The following is an 18962-nucleotide window of genomic DNA, read 5'->3' on the forward strand; positions in this document are numbered from 1 at the left end:
TAATCCATTAAAGCGTGTGCTATAATAAATCTGTTGGTCTTTCAAATGTTATGAGACTCTTTGTTGAGTTCTATTGGTACACAGTTTGGATGGGAAACATTTGTGGATCCTCATTGCAACTCTGCATCTAAATAAAAGGTTTGTGACTATCACAGCGGCATGTATTTCACACACTAAGAAGTCTGATGTGCTAACAAACAACCTGATATGTGGGCAGCATCTGGAGAGTCTCTGGTTTCATTTTTTTAAAAAGAAGTTCCTAACCCTCATGGCTGCAGAGATTAAATGCAAGAACACTGGCTAACGCCAGAACTTCCAGGGGCCAATGGGTAATGCTTCAGTGTCCTTTATCCTCATCTGTAGTTCTTGTTCATTTCCTTGACTTTGCAGTGATCCCTAATGCAGTGCCAAGGGGCACCATGGTGCTTGCTGCTGCGTTTCCTGGCCCCCATTTGCTTCTTCAACGAAGTACCTCTTCCCCAAAGCAAAGAGCCAACCCTGCCCTTCCTGCCCTTCATTGGAGCTGGAGTTGCTTCAGAAGAGTCCTAAGCACCATGTTTATGTCTGCTGGGAGCACTCATTCAGAATCTTTCTTTTTAAGTGGACACTTGTCTAGGAACCTCCAAACATTTTGTGACTGATTCCACCTTCCAGGGCGACCATTTTATGGTGGTATCCACTAGCTATTCTCAGAACCCAAAAGTGCTCATAGACTCCACAAGGCTGGGGACCCCTGACCTAGAATATCACCTACCCTCAATGTCTACCTCATGTCTTCCTTCTGCTTTATTGCAAATCATGGAAACAAGACTATATAAAAGAAACAAGTGTATGCAAATTTCTGCATTTGCCTAGTGCAAAACAATGCATATATACACTTTTCACTTTGCAGAATTTTCTCCCCTAGGATTTCCTCTGTGATCAAACGGAATAACCCCAATATATCTTGTTAACAGTTAATCTTTCATTTTTTCAAAACAGTTGTTTCGTACCCTGGCAGCCTTCATTTCTCCTGAATCAGATTCGCTGAATGATAGCATTAATGGGTAGTTTCTGCTGTGAAAATGTCAAATGCTTGTAAGGGCCTTGTGTTCTGACGAGTTTCATTCCCACAGGGGGTGGTGTGAGCAGGCAAGACAAGAAGCAGAGAGAGAAAAACCACAGTTTCTAGAGCAGTTTCAGGTACAGTTTCACTTCACCTTTCTTTACGTGATTGATGTGTCTGTAAAACAGGCTGCTAACAGGGCCTGAGCTCTAGCAGGGCCAGATCGAGGGGGGCAGAGGGGTAGTCTGCCCCTGGTGCTGCCAAAGGGGCGCCAGGCACAGCTGCCAACTGCCAGGAGTGTGCCGGTGGCAGCGCAGACAGCTGAGAGGCTGCCCATGCCATTCACCTGCCCAGCAGGACAGGGAGTGCACGGCAAGCTGGACTCAGGTTGTCCCGGGTGCCAGGAATCCTAGATCTGGCCCTGGCTCTAGATGTTGATGCACTGCAGTCTCACACCTGAAGTGCAAAAAGTTCTTTGGCCTGCTGCACAGTTGCGCCACATGAGGCAATAGAGTTAGCAACCTCCAAGTTGGACCTGGAGCCCTCCAGACTTTACAGCTTGCCTCCAGACTACCGAAATCAGTTCCCTCAGTGGAAATGGCAGCTTTAGAGGGTGGGCTGAATGGTGAATCATTAGGGTGGTCAACTCCAGGCCGGGAAATTCCTGGAGATTTGGGGGTGGAGTCTGGGAAGGATGGAGTTTGTGGAGGGGAGGGGACCTCAGCATGGTATAATGTCATACAGTCCACGCTCCAAAGCAACCATTTTCTCCAGGGGAACTGATCTGTGTAGTCTGGAGGTCAGTTGTAATTCTGGGAGATCTCCAAGCCTCACCTAGATATTAGCAGCCCTATAAATCATGGAAACCAAAGTCATAGAGTGACATCCCATGCACCGCTCCCAGATCTCCAGGCGTTTCCCAAGCCAGAGTTGACAAGTTTGTAAGGCAGACCTGAAATGTGCTCAATGGCTTGATAGTAGAAGGTGTGTAAAACTGTTTATTGAGAGCAAGCAAAATTATACAAAATGGTGTGCAAGCTTTCAAGTACTCCAGTACTTTTCATCAGGCTGCAAAAATGTGTGTGTGTTGGGGGTGAAGTGGGGATAACTTTTTTGGGCCCTGATCTTAAGGGCAATTGTCTGCTGCCATATGGAGGGTCACATGGCAGAGGTGCAAGGGAAGGTTGTGGTCTTTTGGGAAGAAGGCAGGGGGAATAATGTCACTATGAACAATGCCATTCTAAATGTAAAAACAAATCAACGGTCTCTCCACACCAGTTGAAACTCATAAGTCCCAAAGAGAAAATATGGTCCGGTTGTCCTTATGTTAACTGTAACAATAACAATAACTAATGCAATGAATTTAGTAAAAAATTAGTTAAAAAGGCAACATGAGCCAAACTAGGTAACATTGGCTATCCAGTACTGGCTTGGCATTAGGAATGCCTGCGTAGAAAGGGCTACTGTTGTATGAAGTTGCCTCTTTTTTGTTCACAAGTTACAATCCATGTACAGTATACGCTTGATTTTTTTAAATATGTGCGTTGACTAATTCTCATGTTAAGTTCAACACATATGCAGCTCAATGCATGATTTAAACCCCAGGGATTGGTTTCCTGGTTTCATTTGTAAAATTAATATGCGCTTGCTCTTTCTTACAAATAAACATGTGCACACTCACACAGGATGTGAATACATTTACTATGTGAACAGGGTTCCTGCCTTGGCACAAAGTTGTCCGTGCCATTAGACGGGGTCTGTGTCAGCCAGCGGATTTTAGACCAGTATTATCAGCAGCAAATTGTGAATAAACTCATATATTAATATATCAGTACCACTTGGAGAGGAGCATAAACTATTTAATTCATTTTACTTGAACTATTGGGTTTGCTTTTCTTAACACTGTAATTTTTATCCAACTGGAGCAATAAAAGATTCAGTGTAACAATATTCGCTTCCCCCAAAATTTAGGATCAGGACTAAAGAGACTATAGTGCTGGTCTAGGCCTGGTTACATCTGTGTTATCCATGTTATTTCATACATGCAAGTTTTTGAACAGCCTTTTGAAAGTTGTATCATTAATCACCTGACCCAACTCTCCATGGCTGTGGAGGAGAATTTATTTCACCTCCTGCTAGGGTTGCCATGGCCGGGTTGCTATAGGAGGAGGTCTCCTGCTGGTAACCTGTGTTGCCCGCTGTTGCTCAGAACAGGGATGGGAGAAAATTTTAGAAAAGTTGCTATGATGTCACTTCCAGGAAAAACCTGGAAGTGATGTTGGGTAGCTCTAGAAATTGCTGGAAACTTCTAGAGCTGGAAATTTCTAGAGTTGGAAATTGCTAGAAATTTCTAGAGCTACCCGACAGCACTTCCAGATTGTCCAAGAAGTGACAACATGGTGCATATAACACAGCATGTCCTCCATGTCTGCACCTCCCAAGCTCCTGATGGTTGTCAGGTATGGCCTGGCGAACCTACAGTGTAGATGCAAAATCAGCCACAATGCAGAAGGAAATGAAACTCCAGCAGCACATTTACTGTGCTGCTGCAAAGCTGTTCGGTAGCTGCTTGAGTTGGAGGGCAATGAGATGAGGTGATCGGAGGGTCAACTCACAAGTGATCACAAATGTTGAGCTGAACATGTTCATTGCAAACTTCTCAGCACTTCTAGCTATGTCCCTGGATAGCTGCTGGTGTGCCATGTATATGTAGATTTCAGTTCTCTTCCATATGTACCCACTGTGCTCCCATAGCATTATAATCCTTTATATATGGCAACCTTTTAAAAGATATAAAATTAAGAAATCACTTGAAAAGAATGAGATCAAGTTTCTAGGGGAAGTATACAGCAAGAAAGATACTGCTTCAGCACCTCTTTCTTTACTCTTCTAAATTGAAAATCTTATGTTCAGGTTTTTCAAACTTTTGCATTATTCTCTTTCCTCTAGCTGTTTAGAAGCCTCTCAATTACCTACTAAGGATCAAGCTGAGAGGCGTAGTTTTATGTTTTTATCACAGAGGCTGGAAAATTCCTAAAGTGCCCCCCGAAGTCCTACTGTTGCCAGGTGCAGGCCTGGAAACCCTACTAGGTATGTAGAAAAATATGACTGTAAATTTACTACAAAAAAAATCCCACCCCCATGTGGTGCAATGAGTGATAAATATGCTTCAGAAAGGATGGAACATTAATGACACTTATGCAAGGGGGGGGCAGGAGCAGGAGAAATTAGCATGTTCATATCCATAATGGCTCAGAATGTGAAATTGTGTGTGTGTTTCCAAATTGTCTCCCCCCTCCCAATGTAATTTCTCACAGGCCTCTAACTAGAGTTGCCAACTCAGAGTCCCTCTACATGTGCTGGGAGACACAATGTTAGCTGGGAAGCGTAGTTTTAAAAGACAGAGCCAGCAAAGATCACTCCAGAGGGGACAGGTTCTCTCACAGCCCTCCGCTGCCTCTGGTGTGCCAGACTGTCTCCCCTTCCAGAGCCTTTTCCCTGCTACCCTCACTGCTTAAAAATTTAAATTAACTGAGACTTAGCAGGGCAAAGGCCACAGAACCAGGCCACCAAATGACAAGGTTAAGGTCTCTACAAACTCAGATGATTCTCTAGTTATGCAGAAAAATACCATCATACTGAAGCCAAACAAAAAAAGGGGACTTAATCAAAAAAGGGGGGGGAGACCCCAAAGCAGCCTGATGAGGACCAAATTTGTTCCATCTTTCACTAAAGCAGCTGGCTATGGGTAACAAAAGCATCAAACCAGGCAATTCACAGATAAGTAGGCATTTTTTGGTACACTGGGGAGTTCCCAGCGGTATGCAGGAAAATATGAATATTAACTTAAGAGAAAGGGAAACTCCCTGCCCAAATAACTTGATGAGGTCTGAAGATGTCTGGGAGATTGAAATCTTGAGTGCGGCTGAGAGTCATCTTAAAAAGGAAAGAAAGGAAGAGAAGGAGAACCAGAGTGCGATCCCAAGCAGAGCTGGGGTTGGAGGGGGGGGGGAATATCGTCAAGTCACAGCAGACATATGGTGATCCCGGAGGGGTTTCAAGGCGAGAGAGAGGAGTAGAGGTGGTTTACCATTGCTTGCCTCTGCACAGTGATCCAAGACTTCCTCAGTGGTCTCCCATTCAAATACTTACCTGCTAAGGTCTGATGAGACCAAGCTAGCCCGAGCCATCCAGGTCAGGGCCCAAGCAGAGTTACACACTTCTAAACTCGATGGGTTACTTCTGTTTTGGATTGTCCTGTTAGTCTGCTCAACCTCTTGAGAGTGTAAAGAACCCTGGAGAGAGCAGGGTGGAATGTCCAAATTATTACCCCCTGTGTGATTCCTTGTGGCCCTCCCAACTCATTGGCAAAAAAAGAACAAAATCCTTCAAAATACTTCAGAGGAGACAGAGAATTATGAGATAGATGCAAAACAGCACACAAGTAAAGGGTTATGGTCGTTTTAATTAACACAAATTGATTTGGAGAAGTCTGGTATGCTGCTGTAATCAAATTTGAGAAGAACAGACCTCTTCTCAATGGGTAACCTTCAAAGTCATGGAAAACACTCTTGCATATGGGGTAAGTTCCTCTCTTTCTTATGGACTGATAGCAATGGAGAATTTTGGAAAGTCTATTTCTTCTTCAAAGTGCTGTTATAGTGGAGGAAGCAACACCTGCTCACATTCCCTCCCTTACATTTTCTGAGGCACACAATCCCTGCTTTATATGGAATTTGGCAATCCCTGTTCCGGACAACTGAAGACTTTGGAGTGGAGGGGATCCCATAAAAGGGGTTCTTAAAGAACTGAACACCAGACAGATCATGAGAACATATCTAACATTGCATATTACAAAACACATCAGGCATTACATGCGTATCTTTCCCAGTAACCTTTTCAATTCAAGAACAGAGGGGTCTCCCCCCTCCGCTCCACCCTCCATGCTCCCATCCTCTGTCACACATATTTTCCAGTCCACGCCCCACATGTTTTTGAAAGCAAGGAAAGGGGTCACAATGGAGAGCTGCCCTTAAGGCAATGCTATATTCAACATTGCAGGAGTACTAGCAGGTGCACGTTGCCTTCCTTCCATCCTGGGACAGACAGGCTTTTCTACAAATAGCATGGCAGGTGCAGATCATAATCGCCCTGCAACCATGGTTGTCTATGTAGAACTACTTCTTGCTCCCAACTTACTAAGATCAAGCATGGTATATAGCATCAAGTTGATACTTCCTTCTGTTGGTTAAATAGATTTTTTAATGCAAAGCAAGGATCCATAATGTTTTTTGCTTGAGTCATCACTAGCAGCTGAATTACATAGGTAGATGTGCATGAGACTGAACACACATGAAAACATGAAGCTGTTTTATAATGAATCAGATCATCTGTCCCTGAATGTCAATATTGTCAACTCAGAGTGGTAGCAGCTCTCCAAGGTCTCAGGTGGAGGTCTTTCACGTCACCTACTGCCTAGTCATTTTAACCGCTCGGGGACTGAACCTAGAACCTTCTCCGTGCCAAGCAGATGTTCTGCCACTGAGCCACGTCCCTTCCCCAATGGAAGGGGGGAGTTCAGGTGCATAAATAGTCCTGCTTTGGGTTGCAGGTGGTTGAGCCGGATGGCTTTTTTTGTTTGTATGTTGTAATTTTGTGATTCACAATTGTGTTACAATAACATGTGGAGGACAAAAACCCAAAACAAGTAGGGCAAAGTGAAACAGTGACATTTTTGGATCTATGGCTCCATGTTTGTGTCTTAGCTTGTGGAATAGTTTGAATCATTGTCACTGTCCTATATAGGCATGGTTCTTTAGCCAAGTTGTATTCTGGGGCTGAAGGAAGCCCATATTGGGAATGGGACTCTGTCAACATCTTTCCATCTTTGCTACTTGTGGGAAAAGCTTTTTCTTTTTCCTCCAGCATACAGCTGGAGCTTTTTCCTCTTTTTCCTCATTTGTGTGATAACTGCAAGTACTTTTCCTACAGTCTATCTTCTCTCTGCTTTCTGGCACATGGCAGTCTAAAATGCATAAGGCTATACATGGAGGGGTGATAGGACAGAATGGTCTTTGGATCTATTTTGACTGCTATGAAAATATACCCACTCAGATGCAGAGATTCCTTGTTTAATCCATGCTGATGGCCATTGAATACTGTCATTATGATGTCTACTGTCCAAAAGGGATGCCATGCTTCCTGGAGCACCTCAAGGGGAGAAAGTGGTAGTAGTGTCAGTTTCTGTAGCAATGGAAAATCTTTTGGACTCCCGGCATGTGGACCACCGCCAGAGCTGTGCTTGGCTGATACAGCCCAGGTCCTTAAGGAGGCGAAGCAGGTCATTGCGGAATTTGATGCCAATGAAAGCATACAGGAATGGGTTAAGACAGCAGCGGAAGCAGGCCAGACTATAGGTCAGGTCATTGGCCATGTCCAGCCTCTTGATGGCTTCACATTCGCTATTCGTGGTATTGAAGGCTGAGATGGTCTCAACCAGTATGACGCTGTTGTAGGGTAGCTGGAAGACAACAAAGACTATCATGACAGCAACGAGGACCTTGATGGCTCGGTTCTTCTCAAAGCTGCGAGCTTGCAGCAAGGTTCTGATGATGATGCAATAGCAGAAGGTCATCACCAAGAGAGGCACCAAAAAGCCAATGACCATCTGAGACACTCGGATACCAGTGTCGAAGGCCAGCAAGTTGACTGTTCTGATGGTGCAGCGTGGTAGCTGCTGATCAGGCTCATACACATGCCTGTAAACCAGCTCAGGGATAGAGAGGATGAAAGCCAGGATCCAAATGGAGAGGCAAGTGATCTTGCTGGCCAACACCCTCTCGGAGCGAAGGCGGTGGGCTGAGGGGGCCTGGACAATGGCAAAATACCTGTCGATGCTGATGGAGAGAAGCAGCAACATGCCACTGAAGAAACTCATACGACTGACACAATGGATGGCCTTGCAGGCAAACTCTTTAAAAACCCAGTGCTTGGCTGCACTGGTGGCCCAGAAAGGGAGAGTCATCAGGAAGAGGATGTCCGCTAAGGCAAGATTGAGCAGGTAAGTATCTGTCATGGTCTTCAGCCTCTTGAAGTATATATAGGTCACCATAACTAGGATGTTGCCCGCCAGCCCAACAACACATACCAAAGTATACATGGCAGGGAGGAAAGCGGCACGAAACTTCCGGACATCAGCTTTCATGCAAGGCTGCGGATAATTATCGTAATCGATGGTGGAGGTGTCATTTTCAATATCAAAATATGCAGATGTCGCCAACTCACCCCTGCAAACCTAAAAGAGAGATAACAGGAAGGCCAGTTACAATTTAGACATTGACTTGTAACTTTTCCTCAACATAATCCAAGTGGTCAAAAAGAGAAAATCTAGGAAACAACTATCATGATTCATAATTTGAAGGACACTTTGTGAGTATGATGAAGTGAGCTCTGATTAACTTATGCAGGAATAAATGCAAAAGGTGCAGTTTTATTTTATTTAGGGCCTATTTGCAGTCTAAACACATATTGGTTTTATACCCATTGAACTGGCATAGCTTCTCTTGAGAAGTCCTGGAAATCATAGTTTGGCATTGTTACCATTTTCCATAGTTCCCAGGATTCTCTGAGAAGAAGCAATGACTGTTAAATTATCTCCAGTACAGATACATTTTGGAGAGCGTTCAGAGAGTCGGACTAGGTACTGTGAAAAGAGGTGCCAGTATTGTGTACAGTGTGTACCACCAGAAAAAACCCAATCCTGATTATAGGCATTAACTAGCTAAGTGAAAGGAGGAAGATCGCCAGCTGTTCACATTGTGAACAATTTCTGTACTTGATCCTATTTGAGTTGTAGATAATTACATCTCACCCCATACTTCCTGCATCTCATCACCCCTTTATAACTGTTTTTCTTCGTATGGCTGCCTGGTTAGAACAACTATATATTTGACAATCCAGATAGTAGTCCATGAAAGCTTTAACTGGAATAAACACTTGTTATTGTTTGAGGTACAGTTTGCTTATTTTTCTGCAACAGCTGAGACATTTCACACAAGAGGGACAAGAGCCTGGGTCTGGCGGTGAGGGGAATCGGTATGCAGATGACACCTAGTTGTATCTGTTGATGGACCACCGGTGTAGCTCTGCCCCAGATGTCCTGGCTGGAGCCTTGGAGGCTGTGACTGTATGGTTGAAACAAAGTCGACTGAAAATGAATCCCATGAAGACAAAAATCCGGTACTTGGGTCATGGGTTGCCGGGGCCAGGAATCCAGCTCCCAATCCTTGATTGGGTGTCACTTGCTCCCGTTTCAACAGTTAGGAGTCTGGGGGTGATCTTGGATGCTACCCTGTCAATGGAGGCCCAGATCACTGTGGTTGCCAGATCTGCTTTTTTCCATCTGTGACAGGTGAGCCAGCTTGTCCCTTACCTTTTAACCCATGACCTAATGACAGTGATCCAAGCAACGGTCACCTCCAGATAAGATTACTGCAACTCGCTCTACAAGGGCTTCCCTTGGGTTTGGTCCGGAAATTGCAACAGGTCCAGAATGTGACTGCGTGCATCCTTATGAAGATACCATATAGGGCGCATATAACATCTGTGTTGCATCAGCTGCAATGGCTCCCTGTGGAGTTCCAGATCAGGTTCAAGATGTTGCTTCTAACCTATAAAGCCCTTAATGGACTGGGATCTGCAAAACCACCTCTCACCATATGTACCCTGGAGGGTACTTAGGTCAACTGACAAACAGCTTGTTAGTGGTCCTCGGCCCTGGGGATGCTCACCTGGCTTCGACCAGGGCCTTTTCAGTCCTGGCACCCACCTGCTGGAACTCTGTGTCAGTGGAAACCAGGGCCCAGCAGGATTTACTATCTTTCCATTGGGCCTGCAAGACAGAGATTTTCTGCTAGGCATATAGTTGAGATTGGGGCTGGGTGGGCTCCTTTTTTAGCCAGTCTCCTGTTGAGTGGAGAATGCAGCCCCCTCCTCCTGATCATCTGCCAACCCATCTAACAGGAATACCGTCACCCATACCATGGGATGCACTAGATCGGGTTTCAGCATATGGGTCACTGTTAAAAGTTGCTGCCTGTTACATTGATTTTTATGATTTTAATGTTTTACTATAACTAATATATTTAATGGATTTTAATGTGATTTTGATTGTTGTTATCCGCTCTGAGCCTGCTTGCGGGGAGAGCAGGTTATAAATTTAATGAAATAAATCCTAAATTTACTACTAGAAAGACTGCAAGCAATCAGGAGGACATCTGCAATTACACTAAATAAACCTTGCTGCCACCCCCCAATTATTTTTCAGGTAACCCTGGACGAGCATGATGGATGAATATGACTGATGAACACAAAACCTATAACCTGTTCAATGAGCGAGTAGCCAACTCCACCAACACTTCTTTGATTTTTCTTGAGAAAGCAGTTGCTTAGTTAGAGAAGTAATGATTTCTCTACAATATTCCATGTCTGCCTGCACTGACATCACAAGGAACATGGTCCCTTAAGATCTGTGGACATGAAATAATTATAAAAGTACTGGATCCTGCCATTCTAGTCAATAGGGTTTGTAAGTGCCTATCCATGGGAAAAGTTTACTTTTGAGGAAGATTCCTCCTAGTCCTGTTTTCCAAAAATCATGTGAAAAGAGGAAAGGTGCACTGATTTAGATGCATTCACTCAATTTTTGTCAAACCCCCAGAGTTTGTGCTTTCACCAGGCTAACCATGGTTTAAAGTTGTCTATCTGCCTTTTTTTTGGGTCTTCTGAGCACTCTTTGCGTCTTCTGTCTGATTTTTTCTGTCTTCTGAGCATTGTTTCATGTTTACTTCTGTCTCCATGGTACAGCAGCTTCTGAAGGCACATCAATGGCTGTTAACTATGGTTTGTCAATTCAAGTCATGGTTTTCAAACCCACTTCAAAATAAATGTTTTTTTAAAAATCTGGTTTGCCAAGTTACTGCAAACCATGGTTTAGCATTTCAGATATCACACTAAACCAGAGCTAAGCTTCCTTAACCATAGTTTGGCACATCTGAATCTGAACCAATCTGTTAACTCAGAGTTCAAAATTCAGTGTCGTAATGTTATCTTTTGTCACAACTATGTAAATCCCTGAAACTTTTTGCCGCTCCCAGTGTCATGTGACCTGCGTGGCATACCTCAGGAACTTTTACATCACTGAGGAAGCTGTGGCGTGCTATTTTTCATGTTGGGAAACTCCAGAGAATGAAACCACAGAACAGGACTGCAGTTTGGATCGAGCTGGGGAGAGGCTGCGGGGGGGGGGGGGGTGGCTTCTGAGTCTGAGACAGGTTTGCTTATGTAAGTGATTATGGGAGATTGTGACTCGATTTTCTTGAGGACTGAGACAAAGAAAGAAATAGGTTCTGGAAGAAAGACTGAGCAGGACTGTTGGGGATGGACTAGAAAAGAGGGAGAGAAAATCAGTAGTTGGGATACTGCTACAGAAATTGTGAAAGAGGGCAGAGAAAAAGAGAGAAATGGCATCAAAGCCAGCCACGGGAGAGTGCAGGCAACAAGAGGAGGAAGAGTGGAAAAGAGAAAGCAGCAACTACTGAGGAAATAATAGCAGGAGTGGAGAGTGGAAAAAACAACTTTAAGTTCTGAGGCTACTGGCCAAATAGATAGTTCCAAGAGAGGGACCTGCAAGGATTTGCGAGAGGAATCTCATCCCCACCCCCACTATTTCCTCTTTCTCTTCCTTGAAAGCCCCCATAGCCTCTCCCTGTTTCCTGCTTCCTTCTCTCCTTCAAACCCACGAGACTACCTACTAGAGATGCCAGGTCCCCTGGAGCTAGGGTTCCCAGACCCATAGACTTTCCCAGTCTTTCAGGGACTTACTGGGACTTGTTTCCTCGCACAGGGCTAATTCAGCCCATTTGGGGCCAAAATTTGCACCGGCAGTGTGGGAAGATGCCTGTGGCTGGCGTGATGGTGTCACTTTGGGAAGTGATGTTGTCACAGTCTGCTAGGAGTTTGCCTGGTGTGCATTTTCCTAGGTTGCCTGTCGGTTACAGGCGTTTGCCTGGGGTTTGCCACCTCTCGCCAATCATCAATGATCAGCAGGCAACAGGGCAAATCTCCAGGAAACTGCCTGCCACTAGGGGGGAACTAGGAAGCTTACCTGGACCCCAAACTGGGGGATGGGGGGGGCGGTCATGGGAAGGCACATGTTGGGGGAGCTTACCTCACAAAGTGTGCACACTCCGGAGCTCTTCCTTGTCACATTAGGAATGACGTGCTTCTGTGGCCCACTCCCTGTGCTTCCCTTCCCCTGCCAGCCAGGTGAATGGTGGTGGTGGGGAGACTGGTAACCCAACTACCAACTTTTATCTGCTACCCTGTCTTCAGCTTTCCTTCATTTCCTCCCACAACAACTTCTCCCAATGAAAACTCTGGTTGGGTTATGGGGTGCTGGCCAGGCCAGGCCCAGTAGCACAGTGGAGCCCTCACATTTTCATCTTTTCCTGCTTCCTTCTCTCCTTCTCAGCCACCAGGCAACCTATCTTTTACCTCTCTCCCCCATCTTCAGCCATATTTATTATTTATTTGCTTCATTTATACTTTACCTTTTTCTACAATGGGGAGCCAAAGTGGGCTTACATCTTTCTCCTCCCCTCCATTTTATCCTTACAACAACCCTGTGAGGTAAGTTAGGGTGCAAGTGTGTGACTTGTCCAAGGTCACCCAGTGGGCTTCCATGGCAGAATTGGGATTTGAGTCTGGATCATCCAGATCCTAGTCCCAAACCCTAACCACTACACCACACTGGCTTTCATGGAGTGCATGTTGTTGAACAGTAGAATGTAGCTGGGCCTTAGTGAGCCATGCAAATTACAAGGTAACAAGTTGCCCGGTGATTGCTGCCAAGCGTGGCCCCTTTGAAGCCTCCCTCAAAGGCCCAAAGAACCCTGGAAAAGGCCCTACTCCGTTTATTTTACTGACATAAATAAAGGCTTGAAGGCTAGTGATACTGTTGCTACTTAACAACAACCACTGAGGACATTAATTTCTTAAAGATATAGGCATTACTTCTCTCATGGGAGTGTGGCTAGGGCTTAACATCCAATGTGTGTGTACGTACATGTGTATATTAGATTTCTGTTTTTTCCTCAAACCTAGGGCTTTTCTTAGGCTTTTAGAAAAATTGGTCTTGTCTGTCCAAGGTCCCAGTCTTTGGACTTAAGTATTCACAGATGGGGCCATGCTGAGAACTAGATATAGGGACTCATGAGAAATGCATGGGGAAATTCCCTCACTGATTCTTGCTTTCTTCTCTGACTTCTGACACACACGCACATGCACACGCACGCACACGCACACACACTCACACACACCAGCCATCTTTCTCTATCCTTCCCTCCCACTGCCACCTCCCCCCCCCATCTTTTTCCCACTCCGTCTCCCCCTCTTAGTTCCCACACTGGTCCCCATCTCCTCCTTGTCTTTCTGCTGCCTGTTCTTTCCTCAATCTGACCTCCTTGCCACCCACACCCTCCTTACCATGTTGCCCACCGCCTTTGCCGCTCGACCTACCCACCACCCCTCCCCTTGCTGTAAGCCCCAAATGGATAGTCAACCACCCACCCCGCATCACCCCCTCCTTTGTGCCATGCCCTTAATGGTGTCATAGCCCCCTCACAGACTCTGTGGAGGTTGTCAAAGAAGATTCTCTTGATACTGACATTGTGGGTGTTTCAGCTCGACCTGCTGGTCATTTAGACATTGTCCTCCTGGGGAAGAAGGAGGAGGAAGAAGCAGCAACACTGCATTTTCTGCAGCCAACTCAGCCAATGTATGGTTGTTGGCTCTGTCACTGCCCTTGTGGGGAGCAGCACTTTTCTTGTTTTAAAAAGGTGCTGGTGCTCAGGTATATGGTTGCAGTGATTCCCAATGATTTCCTCCTCAGGACTTGAGAGGTTCCCCCAAAAGGTTCAGATACTCACCCCTGAGTAACACCAGAAAAAAAAGCTTGGGAGTGGCAGTGAGTGGCATTCTTCCTCCCCATCAGAGGAAGGGGGAGAGAGAGGGAGGTAGTGGCAGCCGTGTCTCCAACAGAGGTGTTGTGTGTGCATGTGCAAATGTGCCTCTGTTTAAGGTGATTTCACTACTACCTTTCTATTTTCCCCCAGGTTTCCATTTTTTCTGCAAACCTGGAGAGGTCCCCCAAGTTTGCAGACCCATGGCCATAATCTGTTCATGATGCGAATCCACAAATTATGCACTGACTATTAAATATATTGACATGTGTACACACGCACAGCTTGCAGACACAGAAGGTTTATACAGAAAAACTTGTGGTGGGGTTCAATGAGCAAGGAAGGGCTCTGACCACATCCTGTGGGTGTACCTGAAGAAACATTGCTTCAAGAGAAAGGAAGGAGAAACCAGCCCACCATACATCCCTCCACCTTTTCTTTTGAAAGTGTATGTGTGTGTGTGTATGCACATGCATGTGTGTGTACACAGAGAAAGATGTCAATTTAGATAACTTTCTCATGCTGTCCCCAAACTGGCTGCTTGTTTTCCTCCAGGAGGTCCCAAAACTCACCACAAAATTGACCATGTGGAGGCCTAGCAACCACAGGCCCACATCCTCCATTCCTTTGGGCTTCTCAAACAGAAATAAGGCATGTATAGAATGTCTACTTTTAAACTCTTTCCTTTGCCTACCTTCCGTTTACTGAAAAGGAAGGGTGAAGGGAACACAGATAAGTGGGAGCTTCTGGGCATTTCTAGTGATACATATCAGTTAAAATGGCAGCCCATATGAGGATTATCTTCAGAACCCCCAATCTCAAGGTGGGGTGTGGAGTTCTTCCAGAACCACAACTGATCTCCGGACTGCAGAGATCAGTTCCCTGGACGAAATGGCAGCTTCAGAGAAAAGACTCTCTGGCATCACATATCCTCTAAGCTCCCTTCCTTCCCAAAATTCCACCATCTCTACTCACCACTCCAAAATCTCCAGGGATTACTCAAGCTGGGGTGGCTAAGAAACCTACTTGGTTTGTATCCTACCAAAGTGCTCAGCTAAGCGCCAAGGCTGCTAACTGGCCCAAGGAAAAAAATGTCCTGCCCCTTTAACATGGGTGTAATATGCAGAAATGGGTAGATGCCCAGAAGAAATGTGGAACTGGCAGCATGACAGACAGCCCTGCCAGTGTGGCCAAAGTGGGGACAAAAGTGCACTGAGTGGAAGGGAGGCAATGTTGAATCCCCTCTCGCCACTGTATTGCGTTCCAGAGGCGCCCCCCCCCCCCAATTTTTAAGGTGATTCCTAGGTCACACGTGAAATGCAAGCTGAGCTGGAGGTTCCCCCAACCCAATTAGCATTTCGTGTCATAGGTCCAAGCCCTAGTGATCGAGTGGAGTGCAAGTGGAGTGCAAGAGAACAGGGAAGAATACATGTGAGTCTGTTCACTTGCCGTTCAAGTGTCATTCGTCACTTGTAGCTTGGCTCTCATATGTAATCAGACTTTGAGCTCTGCACCAACCATGGGTAGACACATTTTAAACAGTGTTACTCTAGGTGTTGCCACTTTTACCAGTGCATTTGAGTTGCTTGTACTATTTTGTTCCAGCTGTTGAATGGATACCTCAGCAGATAGTCCATGACAGGCACCTCATCCCATCCCAATCATCTCCTCTCAGGCATCTGCATCCCATCCAAGTCAAGTGTCCCAAGCGGTCGCTAGGTTCAGTCACCCTTAAATCACTAGCACTGAGCAATCAAAGGCCAGAAATCAGAAAGCGTAAATAGTTTTTGCAAGCTTCATACCTGGAAAAGTAGAGGAAGATTCAAAATGAAGATCACCATCAACTGTTTATCTGGGAAAAAAAAGAAATGTATACAGTCTCATATCTTCACTTCAAAAAGAGAAGCCACATCAGCGCTCACTTCTGTAATTTAGGAATGGCTGAAACATTTTCAGCAAAGTGTTTACATGCAAAATTTGTCACCTTGATTTACTCTGAAAAGCCACTTGCCACAGGGAAGGATGGCTGGGACATGCACTCTTCATACATCATATAGTACATTGAGAGAGGCAACTAGAGATTTATACTTGCCTAGGCAAAAAAAGGTGGTTACCAAGGCTTGGTCAGCAATTAGCCTTACTGGGAGCCCATTTTGACCAGATGCTGGAATATGGAAGTCCAGGGCTTCCACAAATCCTGCCAAAGACAGCTGTCAGTGTCTTATTTGGCACCATTCAGAATTGGCCCAGAGGCTGCCAGGTGCTAAAGGCTACTCTAAGAGACACGACCCTCAGTTTTAAGAGTTAGTATGTCCAAAATAGCACTTTTAACAATCTCCAGATGTTAATAGGAAGCCAGTGCAAATGCTGATGCCCAAAGCAAGCTTCAGATTTCAGTGGTCTCACCTAAAGCAGCTTATAAAACCTGATACCCACCCATCCCAAGCAATTGATTGCATTTATTCTTTAAGTTACAAGTGGTTTAATATTAAAGTTTAGGTCATCTGAAAATATTTATTTGTTATGCTTTTATGTCTCAGTCCCCATCCCCCAATTCAGATTCCGATTAGACCAAGATTCACTTAGCTTCAGGTAATTTTAATCCATAAAACAATGTGTAAATAATTCCGAGTAGTCATTCTAGCCTCTTATCTATCTGTAGCATTTTAGTCCCATCCTTCTGCTGAGGACCATACATGGTTTTGTGTCCCTCCATTTTATACACAATAGCTGAGGTAGGTATGCTAAGAGAAAGTGAACGGCTCAGGTTTCAACAGTGCTTCGAGTCCAGTGAGATAACATGAGATAGAAACATTTCAAATAAATTAAAAATAAATTAAATTAAAATATTAAATTAAAAATATTGAAATATTTCAAATAAATTAAAAACATTAAAAATAAATTAAAATAAATTAATGTCTGGGGATGGTTTTGAATCTAGGATTCCCCTTTTCTAGTTCTCTACACAGAATTTTCAATTTTCAGAAAGAGATGGAAAAAAGAACTCACTTGTGTCCATGATCTTTTGCTGAAAGGTTACAGAAACCAGAAAGGAACTGTGTGAATACCAGCTACTCAGCAAAGGAGAGATTAGACTGATTCTGTGAAGAGCAACATATTAAAACTTCCCTTTTTTTGGTCAGCAGGCGGTACATAAGTACCACATGTATAACCTTTTATATCCTGCAAGAAGCACATGATTTCATGAGCTCAGCAGCTGAGATTTTTGCTACTGTTTCTCCACTTATGTGATGAACAGCAAAGCTGTCCAGATTGCAACCTCAGAGAGGGGCCTAAATCTCCTCAGGTGTTTCCTCCTGTACCAACACGAATAAGAAGATTTTTGCCTTGGTGAGAAGAATCATCTGAAGAATACATTCTGGCAAGCCATACTGTCGTGGAAAGCAGTCTGGAAACAATCGTCGTCTGTGGTCAGTTAGAAATATTTCCGGGTCTTCAGATAAAGACGACCAGAACAAGGAATGGATGAAAACAACTTTAATATGGAGAACCACATATTGTACAGCAGCTCCTAAGGTTGATCTAAACAATCATCCACAATATGATGCCCCACCAATCTTTTCTCCCAGTGCTCACTTCTTTCCTTTTTAAAATTCCTTCAGAAATGTTTTATTTGAAAAGGAAAAAAATAAAAATAAGCCTCACACATAATAGAAATGAGCACATGACAATAACAGTGAGAAGTCTACACATAAAGATCCATAAAAGGTTTCTACATATCTAAAAATAAATCTATCTGCAGTTGTCTTCTATATGCCATGTGTTCAAATATAGATAAAGTTGTAATTGAATTAAGGGAGATGAGCAACCAAGCCTGTTGTGAAAACAATGGGCTCTAGAAAATGACCTCCAGAGAGCTGTGCTGTGGTGCACTGCCGAATTTTCCTACTGCTGTACTGGGCCTTCCTGGTCCTTCAGAGCACCACATCCGGCCTTCCTGCCACCACGGTGGCCTCTTTGCAGTCTCCAGAAGGCCATGCTGTAGCAGCAGGCCTTCCTACTGCCACGCTGGGCCTTCCCGGACCTCTGAAGGCCCCAAGGAGACTGCCAAGGTAGCGGGAAGGCAAACTGTGTTGTCGACAATTCATTTCCTATCCCGGTGGAGTGCATCTGCGTGGGGATAAAAAGTGAGTCATCAGCAACATGGCTTACCTTTTATATATTGGGATGGGCATTTGTCTCTCCAAAGTTCTAACATAAGTCTTTTAGCTACAGTGAGGGCATAGAGGGTCCATTTTTGTTGTCCATCAATTAGATTCCAGGATACAGGTAGATAATTTAAAAGTATGTAAACATCCTCAAAGATCAATGGGTATTCTAATACAATAACAATATAAGTAATAACTTCCTCCCCAAAAGGTTGACTAAATGGACATAGCAGGTGTATATGCTTAAAAGATATATCCTGTAAACTACAAAGCCAGCAATTAGGCACTGTACTTAGGCTTTTACTATAAAGGAGTTATGGTGTCCGGAATGTTCCCTCTAAGCGGTGCAGTGTTGTGAGCCAGAAATCTACTTTGTGAGCAGCAACTTACAAGTGTTGGTTGCGCCTTTTCCAAAACCAGAATTAATTTGATTAAAAGACTTTTGAATTAGATTGTCTGAAGCATTGGTACTGTGTGCCATCAATATGCTGATGACACCCACTTATGCATATCTTTTGGATCTAAAGGAATGTGACTTCCTAGCATCTTATTAATGAATTGAACCACATACTGTCAGAAATACAGACATGCATTGTCATCAAAAGGTTAGGATCTAATAAAACTCACATATCTTTAATATATGGAATTCACTGCCACATAATGTGGTAAGAGGGTATTAGGGATTTTTAGATTCGTGAAATGTGTGGATGGAGGTTTATTCCCAGTTAT

General features: G+C 44.4%; 1 protein-coding gene across 1 annotated transcript; it reads right to left on the reverse strand.

Annotated features, from left to right (window-relative positions):
* Positions 1 to 5871: 5871 nt before the first annotated feature.
* Positions 5872 to 17136, reverse strand: CCR7 (C-C motif chemokine receptor 7). Its single transcript, XM_054994635.1, has 3 exons — positions 17074 to 17136; positions 15867 to 15916; positions 5872 to 8339 (listed from the first exon to the last, which is right to left on the reverse strand). The coding sequence occupies exons 1-3, from the start codon at positions 17081 to 17083 to the stop codon at positions 7257 to 7259; spliced, it is 1143 nt and encodes a 380-aa protein (XP_054850610.1). The 5' UTR covers positions 17084 to 17136; the 3' UTR covers positions 5872 to 7256.
* Between the last annotated feature and the right edge of the window lie 1826 nt (positions 17137 to 18962).

The sequence above is a fragment of the Eublepharis macularius genome, chromosome 12 (assembly GCF_028583425.1).
Source record: "Eublepharis macularius isolate TG4126 chromosome 12, MPM_Emac_v1.0, whole genome shotgun sequence".
NCBI lineage: Eukaryota > Metazoa > Chordata > Lepidosauria > Squamata > Eublepharidae > Eublepharis > Eublepharis macularius.